Source organism: Anopheles funestus, chromosome X (genome assembly GCF_943734845.2).
Source record: "Anopheles funestus chromosome X, idAnoFuneDA-416_04, whole genome shotgun sequence".
NCBI classification, from domain to species: Eukaryota; Metazoa; Arthropoda; class Insecta; order Diptera; family Culicidae; genus Anopheles; species Anopheles funestus.
This window is the reverse complement of record NC_064597.1, coordinates 4162937-4187347: the sequence shown is the minus strand read 5'-3', so window position 1 is coordinate 4187347 and position 24411 is coordinate 4162937. Positions and strand designations below refer to the sequence as shown.

At 42.7% G+C, this 24411-nt stretch overlaps 1 protein-coding gene and 1 long non-coding RNA gene across 10 annotated transcripts in view; one reads left to right on the top strand and one right to left on the bottom strand.

Moving 5' to 3' along the window:
- Nucleotides 1–24411, bottom strand: part of LOC125765402 (uncharacterized) — a 99180-nt gene that overhangs the window by 15740 nt on the left and 59029 nt on the right. Inside the window, exon 2 of the long non-coding RNA XR_007418553.1 lies at nucleotides 7219–7303. This is a non-coding gene — a long non-coding RNA (uncharacterized LOC125765402). The remainder of the gene's footprint in view (nucleotides 1–7218; nucleotides 7304–24411) is intronic.
- LOC125765287 (glutamate receptor ionotropic, kainate 2) overlaps nucleotides 1–24411 on the top strand; it is a 97796-nt gene that overhangs the window by 36787 nt on the left and 36598 nt on the right. For all 9 annotated transcript variants that reach the window (XM_049430318.1, XM_049430308.1, XM_049430254.1 and 6 more), the window contains one exon: nucleotides 23631–23720. In XM_049430318.1, coding sequence (XP_049286275.1) covers nucleotides 23631–23720 — 90 coding nt within the window. The remainder of the gene's footprint in view (nucleotides 1–23630; nucleotides 23721–24411) is intronic.

Here is a 24411-nt window from a genome sequence, read left to right as displayed (position 1 = left end):
TCGTTTCATTTCATTTTTTTTCCACCGAATTGTTGGTCTGCCTGCCGTGGTGGTGTGCTTTTTTCGTGTGATCCACACACTTTGCTGTGGTCATGCCGGGACTGTCATATGCCGGTTTCGGTCACCTGTTTCCAGCTCATTCGGTACCGTTTCCATCGTCGTTGCCTGCTTTAAAACCTGAATGTTGGACGTTTTTTTTGTTGTTGTTGTTCTTCCATCCCATCAAAACTGTGGCTCCATTTCGGTAGCCACCACTCGTTAGTGTCTTCCTTCTTTATGGCAAAATCTGGCACAACAAACAAGAGCAGTACCGAGGCCTGCCGCAAATGTGAAAGGCAAGAAAGGTTCGGTCTGTGTCTGTCGTCCAAGATGAGTTGTTACAGTGTATCGTCGTGGGGTGGGTTTTGGTTTTGCTCCCTCCCTTCTTCCAAACAGCCCCTTCTACCAGCTTTCTCTCTCCCGGTGAACGTATGAAACACTATTCCACCCGACTAGGGACGGAACCATCTTGGTTCACACTGGACACAATGTGCGAAAAATAAAAAAAATGTTTTTTTGTTCTTTGATTTTCCTTTTTCATGGTTTTCCCTCTATGGGTGCGGGCTTAATGAAGCTTCTTTTTTTACGCTTTTTGCTCCTTCATCGAGCAACTTTTGGGTAGTAGATTCTGTACGCAAACACGGCAACATATCATTCTGAATACTTTTTTTGTCTTCTTTCGTTTGTTTCTCTTTTCCCTGTGACCAAGGGGAATTGGACACAATTTGGATGCGTTCAAATTTCTACGCAAACAAACGTCTAACAACTGTTTTAGGTTTCTTTCGTGCGTTTTTGTGTGCCTGATATGATATTTTTGTTGTTGCCGCTGTTGCGTAAAACACAGCAGCGTCCAAACAGTGAGAAGGTTAAAAATAAACTTACCAAGCAAAATTCCGACAAACAACTCCTGGAAGGAAGTCACTTGATGTGAATATTCAAGGTTTTTTTTCTTCTTTTCGTTCTCTAAAGTCGCACGGGATATATTAAGGACATTCGGAATTCAGAGCTTTTTTCTTTGCTTCATTTTGGTTGGTTCACCTTAACTAGGTTAAAAGTGGATTTTTTTTAAAGAAATCCCACCATGACTACAACCGCGTGTTGAATGTGTGACGAATGTTGATGAGAATCTTGATTGGATTGGGCGGTTGGATTGTTGTATGTTGGAGCCATTAAGAAAAAAATGAGAAATTGAAGGCAGAATTAAAGAGAGAGAGAGAGAGAGAGAGAGAGAGCGAGAGAGAGAGAGAAAGAGAGCAGAGTGCTTGAAATAATGATTGGTTGCTTACCGGCCTTCTTCCTGAGGTTGCTTGAACCTTAATCGAAACGGTTCGTGGAGCGATATAGAATGGGAAGGAAGGCTCATAAACGAAGTGACAATTGGTACACCCCTCCCACCGGGAAGACCACAGTTTGCAAAAAAAAATCACACATCCTGCTAAAAAGGGTAAGCGTTAAAGATCTTTCGATAATGGTGCGGAAAATGAGTTGCTCTGAGTGTCTTCCCTCCCACTTTTTTTTTAATGATGCACCTCTTACTCGTACTGGAACAACCAGGAAATGGCGTCTCAAGCATCCTGCACCCCCCTTTTTGCAAGATTTGCTCCGTCATTATCCTGTTTGATTGTTCCTTTTTTTTACGGCCGCACAAAAGCGGGCGTGAAAATACGATGCACACACGGCCAAGCTACAGCTTGTGAGTCAACGATGTGGGACGGTACGGATGGTTTGTTGCCATTTTACGATGGGTGGCACACGTTGTCACCGGCAACACCCCATGAAATAGGCGGGTGAAGCATGATTTGAAGGTGGTAAATAATGATTGCATCAGTATCGTGGGGTTTTCCCCTTTCGTTAGGAAAAGGAAGAATAAAATAAGTCACGAAGCTTTTTAATGGATATCAGTTCACTAACATTAATCAACCCTTAATCTTCAAACTATCTTACATTCTTTTTTCCTTTCCTTCAACTTTACTCTTTAAAAGGATCTATTTCTGTTCTGATTTCTGTTCTTATCATGCCTAGTGAGCTCTGCTCACTATTCCACTCTGTGGTCAGACACACCTTTCTATCCATCCCTTGGCATTAAGGGGTTTGGATGATAATTACCTTGTATTTTATAGCCAAACAGGGGTTGGCAGTTCTGTATAGCGAGTGGGATGGAACGCATTAATGGAACGCAGATCAGTACGTATCATAAATCTTGCCCATCAAGCTCATCAAGGATCAGTTAACTACCCTCACCACGGGAACTCTGCAAGACTATTAACGCTCTTTGATTTGTGAAGAGATACATAAAAATTAAGGAGTTAAGTTCCACATACATACAGAATCTTGAACAGAAAAAGATCATTGAGCGAACTTTGTGTATGTGGAGTAAATATGCTTTTATGGTAATAATATACAGTGATGGTAATAATAGTATCTGTAGTGAAATATACTACATGAAATACAACAAACTCAATACAAAAACGTCAGACAACTGAAGGTTGTCTAAGCTGGAAGGTTACGATGGCTTTCGGCACGAGACGTAGAGGAGCTGGATCAGTTGGAGTCGAAACTGTCGGAGATCGGATGCATTCGTGGATGGAGGACTGGAGCTCTAGACCGAGTTTCCTGGAAACGAATTAGAGTCCTGGCCGTATCTTCGCGATGTGCTCGACTCTGAGTAGACCAATAAGAAGAATCCAGAATTGACCGAGAGTGACCTTTAGAAGTCGTTAAGCCAAGAAGAGAGAGACATGTACATGAAGTATCCGTCTACCTATTTTTGGGTAGTAATCCTACGGATTATTTGGGAGATCCTGAAATGTAACGTTTGGTAGGGTGTATATGTGTATCTTGGGCTACTTCCCACCCTCAGGACATTGAGTCTATCAAATTTGAAGTTACGCAGGATAAATATCGCATAATTCCAACTGTTCTACTGCATCTCTTGGTGTACCATGGCCTAGGAAATCTGGTTTTGGGGGTTAGCCCTCATCTCTTCCTGGTGTCACGGTAGAAGGGACATAGCTCTTTTCTGGAGCATTTACATGGCTAAGCGACTTTGGCTTGAACTTTGAGCGACTACTCCTACGTTGTACTGGCATCTTCCCTGGATCAATTTTGGGTGCTTTGCTGCGATGTTCGTTAGACGGAGTCGTGACTCGTCACTGTTGCTACTACTGCTTCTTTCGACTACGGGAAGATCGGCTGGGCTTGGAGGATTCTCGTCCGCTTCCAACTGCTGCTGTTGTTGCGTCTCCTTGCTTGAATACGTCGAGCACGTGCAAGACTTTCGAGGATTGCCAAAGTCGGTGGTGATGCTTGAGAAGCCGTCGCGTAAATTGGCCGTCAATTGGCCGCGAGGACTGCCGGATCCACGAGTGTAGGCGAGAATGTCCCAGCTTCTACCAAGTTGGCACACTCGATGCTCCAGATGGAGCCTCCCGAAGAAGATGGGATTGGAGGATGTCCGGGGCAACCTCCTCGGAGTCACCGAGCTTTTGTTGGCGAATTCGAGCAAATCTTGGACAGACGAATATCGCGTGCTCGAGCGACTTAGTAGCGTCACCGCCTTAGCAACACGGAGCGCTTTCTCCGCGACATACTCAATATGCGACCGCCACGAAAGATGGTCGCAACGCATGATTCTAAGGTACTTGAGCCACCAACCATCAATTGGGAGGCCTCTGAAGATGGCGTACCAGGTATCAGCAGCCCAAGATCATTTGTGTAATCGACTACCTCCACAATAAAAATGTACTCTTCCTCTATTAACTAGCAGCTAGGCGCTAACCTTGTTAGCCCTTAAAAAAATCTAGATTTCTTTTTGTTTTCTTCTGGACTATAAAATATTATCTAATAATTGTCCCCTCTTTTTTCATCTTTCTACTGCTATTATTGTTGCTATTTTCCACGAAAAACAAACAAACGCACCTCCTCAACAACAACAATCCCGTTTCCCTTTTTTTGTGTGTGGTTTTAAGCTCTTTTCCGTTTTCAACTTGATAGAGGTTGAACCGGATCATAATGGGTAAGGCTACGCATAAAATCAATTACAATCACGTCTGCCTGGACCATGTTTCGTCTGAAACAACCGCATCCATAGGATTAGGGGAGAGGATAATAAAAGCTCACTTCCCGTCTAGTCAGAACCCTTCCCAATCGACGTACATGAAACCGGTCTCAGGACCCTACTACACCTTTAAGATGGAGCATGAAGGGTGGTATGTGAATATTGCTAAGAATGGAAATGAAAAGAGAGAGGAAAAACAAAACACCCTAACGCCATCAACCGGAGAAGGATGCTTTTGGTGACCCGATTGTAAACAATATAAATTACCATCTTGAATAACGACGCGTCGTTCAGCATACGTGGAAGAGTTTGATGCGAGAGAGAGAGAGAGAGAGAGAGAGAGAAAGAGAGAGAGAGAAACCCTCCACAAAGCAAAGAAGGAATGCAATGGCGTGCTCTGCACAATGCTCACCAGCCAAAAAAACCTCAAACAAAATGGTTCCGGATAACCGAAACATTTCCTCCCAGCACAGCATCAGGGGTTCGTGGTGGAATGAATAAACTCACTCAGGCAACAATTTAAATGTATGCAAATGGTTGTTTGAGCTGGTGTGTGTGTGTGCGTACGCTGTTATGCTTCGTCAGCAAGACTCTTCCAGCCAGACAAATAATCGTTTGCTCAACGTTTGTGTGGAAGGGCAGCAACAACAAAAAAAGAAAACACGGGAGTGATTGATTTTATTTTGCGGCACAAGAAACAAAAACACCCGAAGAAAATGAGCAACAAAGTGAAGAGTCTTAAAAAGGTTAAGTTCTGATTTTTGGAGTTTAAATTTTATTTTGCATGCAAAATGAAGCGCCTCGACAGATATTGCTAGTCAGTGCAAATATTCTTGTGTGAAAATCGAATTTAAATTACACCATCTCCCAAAAAAAAAATTCCCCAAAAATATTTTTTTTGTTTTTCGGCAGAGTGGATTTTTGGACAATTCAAAATGGACGATCGAAGTGCGTCCAACGCGTCACTATTCGCGTTAGCCGACATTTAATCAGCTTTCTTACGGCCGTTCGCTAGGTTAAAAGCGCTTTGTTCGTACGCTCCGTCCGGATTATGACGAGCAGCCTCAACAATCTGCACCCGACGCCATCGACGCGTGTATGTGTGTGTGTGCTTTTATGAATGTTTGCACACGGAATAACAATAGACGGAATGGTTCTGGCTAAGCGCCCGACCCTGCAGGCGTAGAAGAAAAAACGGACCGCTCCGTCCGCCGACGTAGTGTTGATGCGATTCGCAAGCGCTTTTGATGATACCAAGCTCCCTCGGATCTGGGGCTTTTGCATCGGTTGTATGAGAAATTGTTCCACATTTTTTCGCACCCCAACTCTCGCCCCCTCCAAAATGGCCGAAACCCTTCTCTCTTCGCTTCACGACAACAACAACAAAAAAAAACACCGAATGACGATACCGTGTCGGTGATGTGAGCTCATGAATAAAATGGGGCGGGCTGAGAAAAATGTCGAAAATTACGCTTTCGATCTTCCGTCAGCTTTCCACCCAGGGTTTACGTATTTATGTGTGCGTGTCAGTTTGTGTGTACATATGTGGTAAATTTCCTTTTTTATCTCATGAAGGAAGAAGAATCCCCCTCGCCCCACTCCCACCACACACACACACAAGCGAACGCACAGCTTCTCCAAATAAAAAAAGAAAAGCTCGTACATCGCAAAACGCGACAAAGCAATGGAATGCATATGGCAGTATCGCGCGCTAGGATAATAACACACAGTGGGACCACAAAAATGAGGGAGGTTTTTACGTCCTTTTTCTCGGGCCCTTGTCGGGCACGGTATAGCGTGAATGAAGGGAACCATTTTCTCACGGCACTTCTACGCTCGGCTAAGTTCGAAAGGCCACCTTCACGCTCTCTATATGTGTATGTGTGTGTGTGTGTTCTTGTCATTTGAAGTTGAACTATTCCGTTCTATCTGACGGCATCGTCACGAAACCCGAAAACCTCAATTTTCTGTTGCGCGCTCGTTTCGAGATGGCTTTTATATTTTGTCCTTCAAATTTCCACATCATCACTTTCCCTTCGCATGAAGCTGAAGCATTAAACGGGATGCAACAAAAAAGGGAGAAAAAAATAAAACAATACAAAAACACATACAAGGAAAGTTCTAGTCACATTGCATCCCGTCTACAGTGCGTAGCGAGAATGTATGATCACTTTGTTTTATTTTAAGAAGAAAGTTTTAGATAATTTTTATACTTTCTGGTGTCTTTTGTCCTTTGATCTGTTCTAAGAATGCAAACTTCGGGGAAAATATTGAGACCGACATCACTGATACGTAACAGATCCTTGTTAAACGAATTTCTAAGATGATAAAAGTCCTCGAGCCATTCAATCGTAAAAATGATTTCACCTGAAAAGTCATCCAAACTTTCACCTATTTTGAATCAAAAGTTTGCCATTATAAAATATTCTCTGTTCAACTAGTGGTCCTATATTTATGCAACGCACTGTAGTCGGTGACAGAAGTAAAAACTGAACCTTCCTCTGCCAGAGCAAGGGGAAGCTGTATAACGACTTCTTTGTGTGCAAATTGTCGCTACATTGATGGGTGTACAAGTCAATTTAGATGTATATTGCAAAGCTGAAAAATTGAAAAACAAAAGCATTGTCTGCACACTTTCCCGATGTGAAGTCGTATTAATGTGTTGGGTACTACTAGATTGCATCAATCAACACCGATCAAGCGGATGCTTATTATAGTGAGGTGTTTTTATTTTAAAATTTATTTATTTAAAAAAAAAGCATAATAAAAACCCTTAAAAAGTAACCTCAATTGGAACCGAAAATTGATCAATGGAAATAGTTGAAGTGATGCTTTCATCATTGAAGAGGCATTTCAATTTCATTCCACCGAAGCGTCAAACATTCTGGCACCAAAGGACTCGATTAATTAAAGAACAACATATCTTCCCTCTCAACCCCTCCTTTTCCCTCATTTTTACCGTTCCCCCTTCCATCCTGCTCACATATAAAAAGAAGGCGGAAGCGAAGGGGCGTGAAACGGCACGGAAGACAATTGAGTGAAAATTGCAGTGGAAATAAAACATAAAAATATACAAACACACAAACACGGAACAATAAAAAAGAGAGGAACAGAATACTCACACATAAAAGCCTGGAAACTGAAGCTTTCCTTCACCCTTGGGGGGTTTGTTTGTATTTTGTTTTTTTTCCACGTAGCTCTGCCCGCCTGCAAAGAAAAACAACAAGAAAGTCGATCGAATGATGGTACTTTTTGGAAGCGAGAAAGATATATATTTGTGTGTGTGTGTGTGTGTGTTAGTGTATGTGTGCGCGCCCTTTTTTAAGCCCCCACCTTACTCCCTTCACCCTCCACACCCCCTTTCATCCCTTGAAACAATTTTCAAACAACATTCGGTTTCCCGAAAAACAAAAAGGGTAAGAGGGGTTCGGAGGGGGTAGGGGGGGGGGGGAAGGGGGGCGCAGGTTATGCAATTTGGTGAAGACCATCACGGTACGGAAGAAACTCACTCACAGCTTTGTCTTCATGTTTCGGTTCTAAAGTATTGGTTGTTGTTGCAGCCTGAATGCAGCTGTTTTTATTATGCCCTTTCCGCTTTCGACCAGTTCGAAGCTGCTGTGACAACAGTGGGGTGAGGGGGAGGAGGGGGATGAGAAAGAGGGTGCTTGAATGCAATTTACTAGCGGGAAAGGGGGACCATGCTTCGGTTTGCTGCTGAAGAAAGCCAATGCGATTAAGCTGCGGAATTTGATGTTTTTCCGGGAGGGTTTTCCACCCCTTTGTTGGAACAACCTCGAAATAGGGGAACAAAAATCTTTCCTTTTTCCTCCGGGGCTTGAGAGAGTTGGAGGGGGAGGTTTTTTGCAAGACGAACCAATTCCCAACTCGCAGTAGTCATGGCTGCCATTACGTGATGGAAACCGTACTGTCATCGTTTGCTCCAAATGATACCAATAACAATAAGGGATGCAAAAAATAGGGGAGCACAGAGAGAGGGAGAGGGAGTGGAGGGAGAGAGGGAGGTGGAGAATGAAAGAAAAATGTCGACACTAGTTTTGATGCAGCAGGAACTTCGCCCAAAAGTTGTGTGTTATTTTTCCTTATTTTTCCCCTCCAAAAAAAAGGGATGATTTTCCACCAATTTTTCATGTACCGAACAAACGTCGAATAATATTTTGGTACCATGATGGTTTGGTAGTGCGCAATAGCAATAAATGTAAGCATTTACTTGGGGTGTGGTTTCAACTCTTCCTTTTTCCTTCGTTTGTTTAGAAGATCAAAAAGGCCCACTCAATTCCGCATTCCTTGTTAATAGTAAGTGGAAAAGAAGCTCACCTGTTGCACCCGGGGCTTTAAAGTAGCACACCTTTATAATTATGATAACAACTCAAAAGTGATCCCCTTAGGTCTAAATGCCTTAAATGACGGCAACAAATAAAACAGAGAAAATGGAAAATTCCCTTTTTTTGCTTTTCCTCTTACTTGTTGACCCTTGTTGAGCATTCAAATCACATTTTAATTCGTTTATACAGTAGAAAAATTAGTATACGGAAAAATTATAATGTGATACGATAATTAAGGAAAAAGGAAAGGGAAAAATTAAAAAGGGATTTCTCTTTCTTTTTTTTTTGCTCTTTTAAGACGAAAATGTGGTTTTAAAACCTTTTTGATGATAGATGAGGTGCACAAAACACTCAAAAAAATTAAAGCATTTTAAATAGATCTTTTTAAAGTAAGAAATATCTATCTGGAAAGCAAAACTCTAATGGAATATCTAGTCCAATCCTTTCCAATTACCTTTCCAACTTGACTAGAATGGATCTTGTTAGTGAGATTTACTTGATGCTCAGCGATAAAAGATTTTAACCATTTTTGCTACCCCGTTTATCCTCTTTTTTAAACCTTTTTTGTGTTAGTTTTTTCATTGAAAAATTCGATCCGGTTATGGAAAGTAATTTGCTTCTTCATTTTTTTTTATTTGGCTAAAAAAGGAAAACGGAGTTGCTAGGGAGCAATTATTACTGATGATGTACGTGACACACGTTCCACTGAATTGAGTGTTTCTCTTTAAAGGGAAAAAATATAACGTCCCACACTACAAAAGGTTCATCTGCACACACAAAAATCTTCATTAAAAGCCGATAAGAAGAAAAAAAGAAACAAATAAAGGTACCGGCATAGAGAAAAAAAACTGATCGCTGACGGGCTACGTCCTCTTAACAACGGTAGGCTCGTTTCGTTCAAAAGGGAAATCCTAGGGATTTTCTTTTTTATCGATTTTATTCGATTGTTCCGTCTGGCGTCACCTTTCGTCTGCCCTTTCTCTGTACCTGTTGTGATATCTCACCCAACTCCAAAGCCGGGTGAACGTTCGAAGGGGTTGAAGGGAAGTGAACCACCATTCTTCGTCTTTTTTGGGGGGGCTAACGTTTTTGAGCAGCCGGCTTTCGTCTTCGATTGTATCAACCATGCGACCTATCAGCTCAATATCAATTCTTTCGCACGAGCGAGATTGGCCCACACGTGCCAGCGACTATCTCCGGCACGGTGAAGGTGATGCAGGCGCGTTGGGAGCGTTGTTAAGGAAGGTTGACTGAAGAATGGCCAAAAATATACCGAAAAATGTGTTGCGAAAATGTTAACCTACACAACGATGAACATCAAACTCTCAATAAACGATTGAAAAATGTGCTACAGACGTTCAGGAGAAATGAAGTAATGAGAAAAAATTATTACTTGAAACAAAAATCAATCAACTTTCAATTTCAATTTTCAATAACAAAAAAAAACACAAACTGCAAAACAATTATAAAAATGTGCAAGAGCACCAATTTTCGTTTTCACCCGGAATTCGAACCGACTGGAGCGAAAATATTAGCCCCATAAAATAATAACATGCAACAAAATAAAAACAAAAAAAAACAACACACGTGTAAACAGACTCTGCAGAAAATCGATGGCAATTTTTGATGTGTTTTTTTTTGTTCTTCTTCTGTTTTTATGAGCCGGAGAGGCGGTAAACGTGCTGGTCGATTGGTTTCGGTTAGTTTTCTGCCCGGGTGAGCATTTTTGGGTGGCCCTTCCAGGTGGTTGATCATCGGCAAAGTTCACCGAGCGAATCCCTACGAAACGGTCGTACCACGAACAAGTGAACATTTTCCTTTTCTGTGCGGGGTTTTTTTTGTAGCTTAAATCACACACGTTTTAGTGGAAAAAGCACCACACAAGAAGGTGATAATATGTTTCTTGGGTTTACGATTTTTTCAAGCCTATTTTTATCCATTTTTGTACTAAGCAAGCTAAAAAAACGAAAATATTCATTCAAGAGAAAAGCTCTAAAAAGCAAAAGAAAAATGTACAAAAATGTACCAAGAGTAGTACTCGTAAATCAGTGGAAGAACTACATTTTTCCAAATGGGAAACGCTTATTAGCGATTGGGAACTCGAACCAATTGGTCGCAATTTCGCAGTTGGTTGAATGGCTACACGACCATTGTTCTACCGGGGGCGCTCAGCTTTAACCATCTACAATTTTCTTTTCACCCTACTAACCCCCCATCCCCCCCCCCCCCCCCCCATTTTCCCACCTCGAATGGAACAGAAACAAAATCGTCCGGAAAAATGGTGTCCCCAGACGTCAGATCGTATAACCATCCACCCGTTGCCCCCGGCTCCCCAGTTTTAGCGCTCGATATGTAAGAACATGGCCCCGTAGCAGAAGATCGACGGATAATTAGCGAACCAGCTAAACGTGGAAAAACTCCAAACGGTAGCGGAAAACAGCGACACGGTATCGTCGAATTGTTACACCCGGCTGCATCATTCCGATGATGAGCAAAGCTCGGAGCATATTTCACCTCGATGCTCAATTGCTCACTCGCACGAGTTATCCTCTTCATCGCGTCGCTCCTCTCTCCTCCTCCCCCTTCCCCCTTCTTCTCCCCCTCTCTCTCACTCCCACCAAAATACTCCTACATCACAAAGGGGGACCTAGCTCGAATTTGTTTTATGCTGAGGAAAAACAGAGAGAGAGAGAGAGAGAGAGAGAGAGAGAGAGAGAAAGAGAGAGAAGTAAGCGACTGTCCTAAATTGTGGCTAACACACTGCCAATCAAAAGTTTCTTCACCAAATTTATACTCGTGCGTTACTTTGCCTTCCCGTAGTAACGTTACGAAAAGGACCGGGCGTCTCCATCGTAACACCCGTACGAATGGAGGCGCCCAGTGCTTCGTACGGGAAAGTGTCATGTCCAAGGATAATGACACATGAAAAACTTTCCCTTTTTTCCTGCTTCAACCCGTGTACACTTGTGGTACCACGAGACAAAAATCGACGAAATTGGGAAGGAGGAAAATGTTTGCACCCAACCAGTACCTTTGTCCCCCCGCGGCGTATCATGGCGACAATTGCAGAAGTCGTCAGATTACATTGCCCTTCATCGGAAGAAGAAAAAAAGAGCAAACACACACACACAGACACACATCGTTGCGTCTTTGTCTTCTGCTTGAGGGAGCTTAATCTTCATTTTATGTCTTATGCCAAAAACTGGAAGCAACGGAATCCGGAATGTAACACTCACCCGGGAAGGTTTATCACCTTCGTCGCGTGTCGTTCGGGGGGTTTTTTTTTGGTTGTCTTACCCTCCCATTTCTCGTTGCATTATTCTTGTGGAATGCAGTGGTTTGGGATAAAAGGACTGGGCGTAGTGGTGGAAACACATTTCGAAGGTCTAATCTGGCCCTTTTATCTTCATTACAAATGAAAGCATTTAACGGCTTACATTTCGAGACCCCCCCGAAAAAAAACCGTACTCAAAGCGCCCGTTTGGATAGGTGGCTTTCATGCTGATAGCGCACACTTTTCATTAGAGGTTTTTTCCCTTTTTTCCCCGGGGTAGTAACGTTCTTGTTGCTGTTGTTTTCTTATTTTGCACAACCACGCCTCTCTCTTCCGAGTGTGAGGTGGTTTCAGTTCTTGAAGCGTGAAAAATAGGAATCACACCATGCCACTTTCGTATCCCCTTATTTCAGCTGCAAAAGCTCAAGCCCTCACTGCGTCAAAAAAGAGAGGAAAAGGTGTTTTATTTAAGAAGTAAAACCATTTTTCCACAACTCCTACCCCCAGCACCAAGGAAAGCGAAGAAAACGGGGACGAAAGTTTGCTTTATGATTATGAAAAAATAAAACAACGAACGTTGTGGTCATTGGTGCGTTTTTAGGCGGTTATACTGGAGGCTTTTCCATTATTCTTTGCCACCGAGGAGGGTGGTCGCGGAAAGCTTTGGGTCAAGACCCGAAAAAAATAATAATAATAATTTGCAATCCCCAGTCGGTTGTTTATGGGTACGTTAAGCGGGTATGAGTATGAAGTAAGGTGACTCAAGCTTACTGGAGGAGGGAAAGGGGGAAAGAAAATGCGGAACCAAAGGTACAACCTGTCACAACATCAAAGCCTGTCAGTGCAAAAGCAACGCGGAAGCAACGATTCATGCTAATTTACCCGTTTCCCGTGGTGGGCACACAGAATGGAAAATTTTGTTCACCCTTAGGATGCATAGAAAGACGAGAAAACGTTGCTTTTTTCTGCAGCAAGGAAATAAAAATCAAAACCAAAAATTACTTTTACCAGATTGTGGAATATTGTCGGAATGTGAAATTGGGAAATGTAGATGTTTTTTTTGTAATATTTCATTCGCTTGAAAACATTTGATTTAAACTCGTTTGCTTTTCCCATTAACTGTTTATTCATGGTAGTTCAACTGTAGTTCAATCGGAATATTTATTTTTTTCAATTTGAGGTCTGCGTTATGGTAGAAGGAGTCTGAGCTTACAGCTTTAATTTGCAATTTTTCTGGTGATATAAAAATTAAAATAGCTAAAAGTATTTACAATCGTTCTGTAATATATTTCAAGCAAAATATATCTTTACTTGCAACAGTCAAATAAATATAATATCAGTTCCAATCGCTACCAAGCAATTTCTCCCCCTCAAAGAACGGACAACAAAACCCACTTGCACACCTATTTCTCAGTGATTAAATGCTTTAATACACTTCCCGAAAATACATCACCTGGTAACGCAGAAGCCCGCCTTTTTGGCAAAGCTGTTGGCAAGAAAAAAAACCCCCCGAAGCCGTAATTTTCACAGCCGGGCCCCTAAATTAATCTGCTAAAATGGCGGTAAATTTTACCGAACCTCATCGATAGCGGTGATGGAAAGATTCATGAACCCGTGTTTGGGGTTTTGAGACGGAGAGCGGGAGGAAAGAGAAAGTGAGCCGCTTTGCTATCGTCCCTTTCGATGCTTTATGGAAAATGTTTCAACTGGAAAAGTGGCCCAGTTCACAAGACTGAACGCCAATTAGTATCAATTAGTTGAGTTGCCCTGGGATGCTTGAGGGCCCCTCGTTTGGCCCTTCCCGTACCGTTTGCTTTCCCCGGAATTCGGTTCCCGGGCTTGTAAAATTCAGCTTTCAAAGGAAAGGAAGAAGGGGGTTGGGGGGGGGGGGGGAGGTAGGGAAAGAAAATAAATAAACTCTCACTCTTTGAAAAGGTAAGAACGACGACACACATACACTCACAGTTGGTAGCTTTTTGGAGGAGAGGGGAGGGGGGGTGGTGGAGGGGAGGGAAAGGCGGTCTCTTTAACCCATTTTTCTTGTCTATTTCTTATGCTTTAGAAGAGCGAGAAGTAGGATTGAAAAGAGGGAGAGGGGAGAGAGGAAGGGAAACCAGTATAAAATGGCAGCAAATGTCCAGCATCAACGCGACTGTTCCCCTCCGGGGGGATGAAAAGTGCTTTTGCACAGCCCACACTATACACCCCCCCCCCCCCCCCCCCCCTCCTCTCCCCATCCGTTTTCGATCAGTAGCCAAGCGTCATAAAGCACGGGCTAATGTGCCTCGTGACTTGACTAGAGGAAACGTTAGATTTGCCTTACGAAAGAGATAAATTAAGCGCCAGAAGAAAGAGAAAGAGAAACGAAATAAAACGAGATAAAGTACGTCGTTCGATGGCTTTAAACATGAGTATGTTCATTAAATTCTTCCACCCATCGTGTTTCGTTTCGCTTCTTTTTTATTTCCAAAGCTTCATTTCTTCCAACTGCAACTAGACGTTTTTTCGTTTTTGAGGTTAATTCAAACCCGGTTGGCCAACCCGCCCTGGGGGGGCAGGGGGAAATGCTGAAGCACACTCAAGAAAACCATAATCGCTCATAAAAACCCTCAACCGCGCCACAGCTGCGCCTTTTAAAAAGGGCGGTATCGAAACCGTACGGGTGTGGAAAACTATCCACACCGGGGTTTTGGCTTTTCCATCCGTTTATTACCTTTGCGGCCGTTCACAGAATGGTGCAGGGGACCAGTGAAAGGTCTCCCCAGGTGCAGGCACCGGTACTTCCGGTTATTATCAGAAATCCCCAAACCCCACCCTATCTTTTCTCCATTTTCCTTACCCCATTTCCCTTCATCTCCATTTTCCTATTTCTTCCAACAGGAGCTTGACGATGGCGGCAAGGAGGAAAAAGCTATACCAGGAATTGCTTTTAATAAAGATAAATTGAAGAGAAATTAAGATACGACTGTGAAAGCAGCAAAGACTTCATCCTTCTGTCTTCTGTTCATCTTTCCCTATTGCTTACCTTTTTTTTTTTGATTTTTTTTGCATGCTTATTTCGTTCTCCTTAAAGTCCTTCTCCTACTACCAATATACTTAACCAGATGTTGTCCAGAATTTCGTACACTCTTTCCCTATTTTTCCCCTACCCCTCTTCCCCTCCCCAACCCAAAAAGGAAAAACATCCTTGCTGGAAATCACCAGTGAGCAGGACAGTTTCTGTTTAGTTTTGGTATTCGTTTTCGCTCGGTGCTTTATTTTGATTACGGCTGCCTCGAATGCTGCAGGCAAAGCTATGTTTAGCTTTCGCAAACGATACTCAAAGCAGCTCTTACGCATTCATTCCTCCTCTATCCTCTCCCCATCCTGCATCCCCCTTTTAGCATTGTTGATCCGGTGGTATCACATCGCGTATATGACCACCACCATGTGGCAAAGCAAACTGGAACCGTCAACGTCGCCCTCCCCCTCTCCCACCCCCCCGCAAATCCACCATTTTGCTCCATTTGTTTGTATCATTAGCATACAAACAGCATGCGTCTCCCTCTCACACACATCCATTTTTATCAAGGCAAATAGTTGTGCACACACCCCCTTATCTGCAAAGCATTCGCACACTCACACACCAGTACACCAGTGTTCCCCCCATGTTTCGGTAGGGCTTATTTACCGGAAACCATTTTCATTATCCACTAAAGGCGGCCGTGTACCGTTTTTGGGGAAAGCTGTGACGGCAAAGCAAATGGGGACACAAACAGCGCAAATCAACGGACGGGTCTCCGGTACCGGAAAAACACACCCATCCTTACGAGCCTGTGTGTTTGGCCGTACCACGGTTTATTATGCTTACCATAGTGACCGGAATGTTTAGGGGGAGGAGAGGGGAGGGGGGGGGAATAGTAAGACTAAAATGAGGAGAAGAAGTAGCAAAAAGACACACACAAACACAAAATGTTATTCTTCATTCAAACCGGTTCCGTTTGCAGGAGATTGATGAAATGTTAGCGCCTAAATGTAGGCTTTACGCAATACAACATTAACCTATTGGGCAGCAGGGTAAAAAAGCAAACTATTATCACATCTACCGTGGTGTGAATTTCGTGAAATAATCATAAAATCTTGAACAATAATAATTTATTCTACAAGAAGAATTCTGGAAAGTAATAAAATATTTCTTTTTAAAAAATAACTACATATGTAGACAAATTTTTATTGCTTTTTATTTTTATTGCCGGTATACCGGTCACCAACAATAATTCACTCAACCAAACTAGATTATTCCGTGTTTATTATCCTTTCCAGACTATCCGGAATTTCCAATCACTGCATGCATTGATCTTGTCCGCCCACGAAAGCATCACCATTTCAAAGTTTTTCCCTTTTACAAAAAATCACCCACACACATAAGACCTTCCTTTCGTGCAGTCGTGTCCGAGTTATGTTCACACTCACATCAGTGACCGTAATTGAAATGCTCACTTGACGACCCTATGCTCTGAAGCACACACCCTCTCCCCCTCCACACCCCCTCCCCCCCAAAAACCCGACCTAGTCGTATCCGGAGCTGTCAGTTTATTGGAGTAGTAAAACTTCTCCAAAGCTCCCAAACGAGAAGGGGGTGGTAAAAAAACAAGAGAACCCATCCAAGCCTGTACAGAAAATGGAGTGACAAAACTGTCATCTCGGCAACCCAGTAGTGCCGTGTCAGTCTTCTCGGTCCTGACCTGGAGACGGATGGAGTAATCAAATTAATAACTCTACTGATGCAGCTTGCACCGGCTTGCAAGCCGGACAATGAACGCAAAACGTTAAAACAGCTGGACGCTGGAAGCAGATTTTACGAGCTTCATTTCGACCTAAGGGGGGAGGGGGGGGGGGGGGGGGAAGTTGACCATCAGGGGGTGTGCATCGTTGGTGTCTGATTGGGTACCGGCACGCCATCGGACGTGGTGCTTTTATTATTTAAAAAAAAAAAAGAATTATAAAACAGACAAACCGGGACGAAAACTACCGTTCATCAGCTGGTTTGGAAGTGGGAAGTGACTGTGACTTCGGTACTGCAACAGACGGAAAGCAATTTTATATGAGTAAGCTGTTTTCGTTTCGCAGTATTCGGCACAATTATGAAACCGTAATGAGGTTTGTAGCGTGTTTTATTTTTTTTATTTTTTTTACATTTACCATTTCGTATAGAAAGATCGCTTTGCTGCGAGAGCATGATTTTAAATATTGCATTCACTGTAAAATACGACACTAACGAGTGTCTAACTTCATCACTTGATCTTTCTTTTTTGCAAACATTATTTGCAAATCTACGTTCCTTTTCGCACGTGGAGGTGAAACTCGGCTTCTAAGAAGCCATTTTCTCGTAAGTCAGTTTTGCTAACCTTGAAGACGATTGTCTTGGAGGAAACTATTTTGCTGGTGAAAATGTTACAAATAACGAGCTTCCGCTTGGTGTTTGAAAAATTCATATCGCTCCAAGCATGTCGATGCATCAGGGGAGTTGTTTATTTATTTATTTGTTTTTTTTTTTTTTGGGTGGAGATATAAAACTCCTCCTTTGCCTTCGTACAAACATAAACACTTGGTCGAACACGGGAGGTGTCGAAATTAAAATGAAATAAAATCTATAGAACAGTGCAGTTCTCCCATCCGGAGCGGTAGGAAAGGCAAGAAAAACCGCTTTAATGTTTCATTGTTTTAACTTTTTTTCCTCCCCCTTACTTTCAAGCATGGAGGAAAAAAGGGCATACTGATCTACCAAAAATAAAAATTAAAAACAACAAAAACGAACGAAAAACACCAACTACCAACGTAAAACTGTTCGCAACACCAAAAACGGTAGTGCATTTATTTTCACTTCCTGGTTTGGGGGACAAAAAAAAAAACAAAAAAAAAAGCCAAGGCGAAATTCCTGCCCTCTACAATACTTTTTGGCAAACGCGGAGAAGTGAAGGGCACGATGTGGCAGTTTTGCGCACCTCTTCCCCATTTGGCAGCTACCGGCCATTTGGTACCGAGGGGGGGACGATAAATCTACTCCATAAACAAGCCAACCGCTTGTACCAGGACGCTCCGTGTGCGAAAAATGCGCCTTCTTTCTCTCTCTGTTAGTGAAACGATTGAAACAGAGGAAGGGATATTCATTGTTGGGAAGTTTTATCGTCGACTTTCGATTTACCTTTTTTTTTTGTATGTGTGTGAGTGCTCGCACTCACGTACAACTGTGGCTTTTCCTGTACTTTACAGCTTTTTTTTGTTTGGTTGCTGTACACCACCAAACCTTACGTACAACCAATGGGTTTTGATCGTGCAGCGTGAATGGAAACTTTGTGTTCGATTTACTGCTTTTCTTTCGAGTAAAGGTAAAAAGTGAATGTGAGGGTAACGAGGGGGAGGGGAGGGGGAGTACATTTTTCACCCGACGAAAGTGTGCACAACATGCGCAACCAAGTGCCGACCATTCCATTTCCAGGGTTTTTGGATTGCAATGTGTGTGGGTTTTGTAATTTGTAATTTTTATTGGAAAATTTTTTCCCTGGAAATGTTACCGCCGCACGATGGTACGGAATGGTGAACACTTTTATAGTGAATGGCAAATATCTTGATGTAGAATTCAAGTGAATATATTAAATGTAGAATAGTTAATAAACAGAAAGTCAAAGTTTTGATCACCCTGGAAGTTTACTAAGATACTCGTCTAAGGACATTTTACGGAGAGGTCAGTAAGAGATATATTCAATTCTTCTTTTCAGCAATGCAGTAGTTTTTTTCGCCTCAAAATTTTCCAGAGAGACCAGTTAGAAGTATACTCAATTCTTCTTTTCACAAATGCAGTAGCTTTTTCTCCAATATTGAGATCCAGTGGAGTCCAGTGGATTCCGTGGGTATTATAGAGCCAGTATAATAGACACTTGGAATACCGGTAACACCAAATGAACATTAGGGAATTGCTGAATTAGTGCAAATACTAAACGCGAGATGTCATAGAATACGTTTGGTCAATGGGAGAGCCAAGGATGAGAAAGTTCTTGGTTTTTATTGAATGTCCTCGTCGATATCACTACTTATCGAATGGAGGAATTTTATTTTTAAAGACGCATTTTTCCAAGACACAAAGTTTCTCTTGGTCTTTATATTGGGCAAATAGTTAGATATTTGAGCAGATCTCAAGACCAGTGTCGGATAAGGCTCCCAGGAGGCTCTAACCGGAATGGTAGTTTGGGCCTGTAAGAACTCTCGGCCGGATGTCGCTCTGAGATTATGCTGTGGCTTTTTTAAGTGTCTACATTTTGAAGGGCGGAGCACTAAGGGCTTCAAAAAGATGTCAAAACTGCTGGCCCGAGGGGAACATTTCTATGGAGGCCCCAGTAGCTACATTGAGGCCCCTGGAATGGATTGGAGAGAAGGTAGGGTAGTCGTGGAAAAATTTCTATCAATTACATAGAGGATTGCTTATTTTCCAACTGCTTAACGAGGGAAAAGCGCCAGAGTTACAAGCCTCATGATCTCTGGAATTAGGGAGGATTCTTATATGGGCATGGCGCGTGAGGAGGAGGAGTTGTCGTACAACATTTCACAGAATTCCCGATGGATGAGGTCCTCCAAATCGGAAATGCAGGCCACCCATTCCACCACTGCTCGAGACTCTAACTCCTTGTGGACTTAGTATTGAGAGAAACTTAATTGATAGATCTTAAGTAATCCATCTGAGCTTCACAATCTTCTTTGGAAGTTCTTAACATTATTGGAAAAAATTGTAGATTTTGAAGAAAAAAATCCTTACTTTGTTTCATAGATAAGCTCAGACTAGCGTCTCTAATTATTGGTGGTTTTTGGCCTTATATTTCATATTCCTAAAAATATTAAGACATGCATCGGATACCTCCAATAGTCAGAGCTTGACTAGTATGAAGTGTTAGTTTGAATTATCTTCGTTTATTATAACACGGAGCTACATTTCTTCTGATGTCCTTCCCTATCCTTCAAGTGGATAGACCCATCTCGTTTCACAACCAAACCATAAAGAGTTAATTTTCATTAGCCACTCGTTCACTATCGCATTTCACTACAAGCCCTAATCTACTCAGGTTCGTTTAAATTACTCACGGAATACGCTAACATCCTAGTACAAGCCTGCCAATCCAGGGCGCCAAGCTTCCGTATTGGAAATATTCATTACTGCGAGCGCACCGTGTACTGGTTTATTTATTTACTTTGCCCTTCTTCTCCTTCTCCTTGACACCAAACATCGGTAGGGAAGTTTCCCTTCGGCTCGGAAGGATGTAATGTTGAGAACAGAGATTCCAAAAAATGTTAAAACACGTTTTCAAACGCAAAACAGGAAACAGGACCATTGGGAATTAAGGAAGGAATGTGAAAAAACACAAAACAGTAGAAGGGAAAAGAATTGAGCATGTATTTTTTTTTCTTCATGCTCCTAACTTTCCATCAATGAAGATGAAACTGACAAACTCATATAAAGGGGGGGGGGGAGTAGAAAACGTAATGAAAAAAGAAAAAGAAGAAAAAAAACATGAACAAAACCGTCACAACATAACATAAAACAAAAGCAAACATTCATCGCTTGCGAACAGTGATGAGGATGAAAGGTTAGATCATACAAAGGGAAGAAGAAAAGGTGAAAAAGGGAATGAGCGAAAACAAGCGCCGTAAACTTTTCGCCGTACTTTCGCGTGCGCTTTGTGTTTAGCTTACGAGATAGCTTTTTCCCTTCCATGTGATGCAGGATGAGTATATGTGTGCATGTGTGTGTGTGTGTATTTTTAGAAAAATCGTTGATGAAAATCATAGTACATAGTAGTGGTTCGTGGTTCGTAGAATTCTACCCATACTCGACAGTAAAACGTTGGTTCGCCAAACAATGAAAACCGGAAAACTCCGGAAAACGGGGAAATAAAATACTTACGAAAAACAAAAAACAAACCTCTAAACACGAAAAGGCACCCCGAAGCAAAAGCGCATAAGCACGTGTGTATGTGTGTGTGTGTGTGTATGTGGTAATATGTTCGACGGGAATGTTAACATTCGCACGTTCGGCAAACAGAACGTGCAGCTAAGCGGCACATCGAAGCTTCACGCACGCAAAACCGCCCATCCGAAAGGGCACACTGCCAATGAGTCCCCAACGTTAATGGGCGCAAATATGCTACAGGACAAATTTGTTTCGTGCGTGTTTGTGTGTATGTGTGTGTGGACCAGGAAAGAAAGGACATTTTACAGGCAGGGTTGGGCAAATCGAAACGATACACACGAATCACACGATTTGCCACAAATCGAAACAATCCATTAATAAGGAAAATTTTATTGAAAAAAAAAACACACGATTTGCTGCTGTTTACCAAACGGCAACGTGTTGACAATTTGTGTAATTTGCAGTTTTGCAAAAAGGCGTTTCGAGTTGCTCTTCCCTGGAGTTTCGGTTTGTAAAGGAAAAAAAATAAATAAAAAATCACGCTTGCAACGAAAAGCGATTCCAGAAGTGAACCTTCCCCAACCCAAAAGATGGGACTTTGCCGTTGCCATGGTCGAGACGTTAACGAGTAGAATTTATTTTAACCAACCCTTGACAAACAAATGGCTGCCGCAGGCGAAAGAGTGCCATATGAATTTACCCCACCTGCGCCCAACCCAACACACACACACCATCATCGATAACGCACGAGCACACACACACACACACACACACATACGCACGTTAAAGCATACGAATAAAAAAACAACCGCAAACATGTGAAACTTGACTAAGAGTGGGTGCCATTTTCCACCAGCCAACCCCCCTCCCCCTTCTTGATGGGAAACAACCCCCGCTGGGTGGTGAAAAATACGAAAACGCAAAAATAAAAATAAAAAAAAATCATCTCCAACCTGCCTCTCCCCCCCCCCCCCCCCCCCCCCCTTCAGCCCTTCACGAAACCCACCTGGTAGAATGGTGCAAAAACGTCCCAGGGTGTGGAAGAATGTCGTTCTGGGAAGTTATTTTAATCAACATACATTCCCCACCATCACCACCACCGCCGCCCGCTTGCAGCGGCAAATAGTTCAACCACCCAACCACCCACAGGACCGGAGCAATTTTCCGCTCGATATGCGCACCGGAAAAGCGTCGCTTACCGTCTAAGTATCGCAATGTATGGCCACGTTCATTAACGATCTTCCTACGCCACCTTACCGCAAACGCGGGGGGACCGAGCATAAAACCGAGTGCCGTTCCTCGTGTTTGCCGTCCCGCCGGAAGGATGGATGGAGTTTCTGCTCGTTTCTACTTCCGGACACGTTTTGCAGCGAGAATGTGTAAACAGTAGCCGCGGTAGTGGCCGCCTAGATGCAACCGTAATGCTCTGATGCGCTACATGAGCTTCACGGCCAACGATGGAAACCATTCCGATCGGGCCTGGATTCGCCTGTACTCCGCGTACGGGGCGAATGAATTAAGTGGAACCGACGCGTGTGCGGTTCAGAGGCCACCGGCACTTATCATGCATGGGTTTGTGTCCCATTTGAAAAACCTTCCACCGCCTCCTCGCGAGATGAGAGATGGAAGCAACAGCGTAAAGAGATCTTACCTACCAGTGTTGATGCTTTTGCTTTTACCTTACCACACACTTTCACCAGAACAGAACGCATTTCTTTTACGGATGAAAGCAACTGTCCTCCGCTTGTTTCAAACATTAAATTGATTTTGTCCATGAAAACAAGAGGAAGACACACACACAAAAAAATGGCACCCAACCAGCGTGTATTTACGCTTGACATGCTTAATTGATTTTGGCCGGTATTAATTAACGATAAATAATTATCCAACGCATAATGAACAGATTTTGCTGCTGATATATATGCAAAGAAAAAAGTATGCGTATAATACGAATTATCTGGCCGGATTAGCACGGTATCAATGTTCATTACTTGGTGCCCGGCTGACGCTCTCACATTACCATAAGCTGTCGTCTGGAAGGAAGTGGGTCTGTATTTTGGGGCGCTTATGGGCATGAAATGGTCAAGCGAGCTTTTCAATTACTATCCTTTAATTATCTGTTAGCTTTTTAAGGACTTCCAACTCAAACATTGCATAACTTTAGGCAAAATATTGTGAGCTTTTGCAAAGTAACCTCAATGTTTGGGTAGAGTCTTATGAATTCTGAGTTCTGATCAGATGCTTGGAATTCGCAATGGAAATGATGGATATTCTCTTGGATATTCACTTCTTGGTACTCTTGTTAGAAAGGTGAGGTTTTTTTTGAGAAGTTTGAGGAATTCTTGAGGTTTACAGAGAACTCCCTTCCGTGATGTCATCAGCAATCGCCAGTTCTAGATTCTTAGTAAGTCCCTTAGAATTACGATCAACTTGCTGGAATTAGTGTGTGAAACCAATGAAGAATGAATTGCTATTGGGACTTCTATTTGAGTCGATGCAGTTTGTACGGACCTCAAGGCTACATTCGATTGGATCAACTTTGTGGAAATATGCTTCTCAGTATTTGAGAGCATTACTGTGAGAATGGTTTTCCAAATCTTCTTCAATGATGCAACTGCTCCTGTAGCTGTAATTGAATGTAATACCCTGCCTAAATCGTGTGAATAATTCTGAGATTGGTTGTAGTTCCGTTTACCTCAGTAATCAACAAAGCCGCCAACTTTGTATGTTTAGTAACCAATGTCCAGACATTTCGATTGCTTATAATTACTCGGAAACAGGTGAAGTTGTGAATCACTCAACTAAGATCTGTGAATTTGGAGATAACCTAGATATTAAGCTGACTTATAATACGCTCTACAGACAGTAGTTGAGAAGTCTTTTTCTGTCCAAGATCCAAGATCGTGCAAGAATTTCTCCTAGACATTTATTTCTCAAAGTTTCTCTAAACAACTCTACTCTTGTTACATCTTCCAACAGATTCCCCACCTGGAGACACGCTGGGATTATCGGTTACGACGGGAAAGCTGCTTAGTTAATCTTTACCCTCATCCGAGCACACTGTCAAAGGTAAGTTTAATTTTCCTGGAAACCTTTACAATGAAGCACCTACAAGAGCGAACAGCAATGGCATACATGAACTCATTCACATGCCAATAGATTAAACCATGGACAGCTCGACAAACTGGGCCTCCCCGGTTTCGTGTGATAACCGACACAATTTCACCAACGCAATGAAAGCACACAACCCACACAGCATACCAGCATTCCAATCCGTCATGTCCGGTGATCGATCTCTGGTCGCCCTTCTACGGCAGTAAGAAACCATCCTTTACTCGGTTTCTCGTTTGATTGATAGACTCGATTGACCCCCCCAAATACCCGTCTTACATGGAAGACGGAAAAGCATTTCAAAGCACCGTCCTATCCATCGGTTCGGTCGACGGGTCGATTTGCTGTCGTTGGTGAATTTATTTCGCCCGAAGTATGCGTCCACATTCCATCCGCCCCCGGAACCACCATCCCTTTCCGCCGGGATGGTAAAATCGTGCCCCAAAAACTCCCGGTAAAACCCAAACGGTGAGGATTTCCCAAGAAGGCGTACATTTTCTTCCAGCATCGATTGATTTCGATCCGCTCCAGTCAAAGCCACTCCACCAGGGAAGTAAATCGGATTGGCCGGTCCTAAAAAGCACCGAAAAGCATAGAAACCCCAACACAAAATCCAGCCGAAAACAATAAATCCAATTACGAACCACTC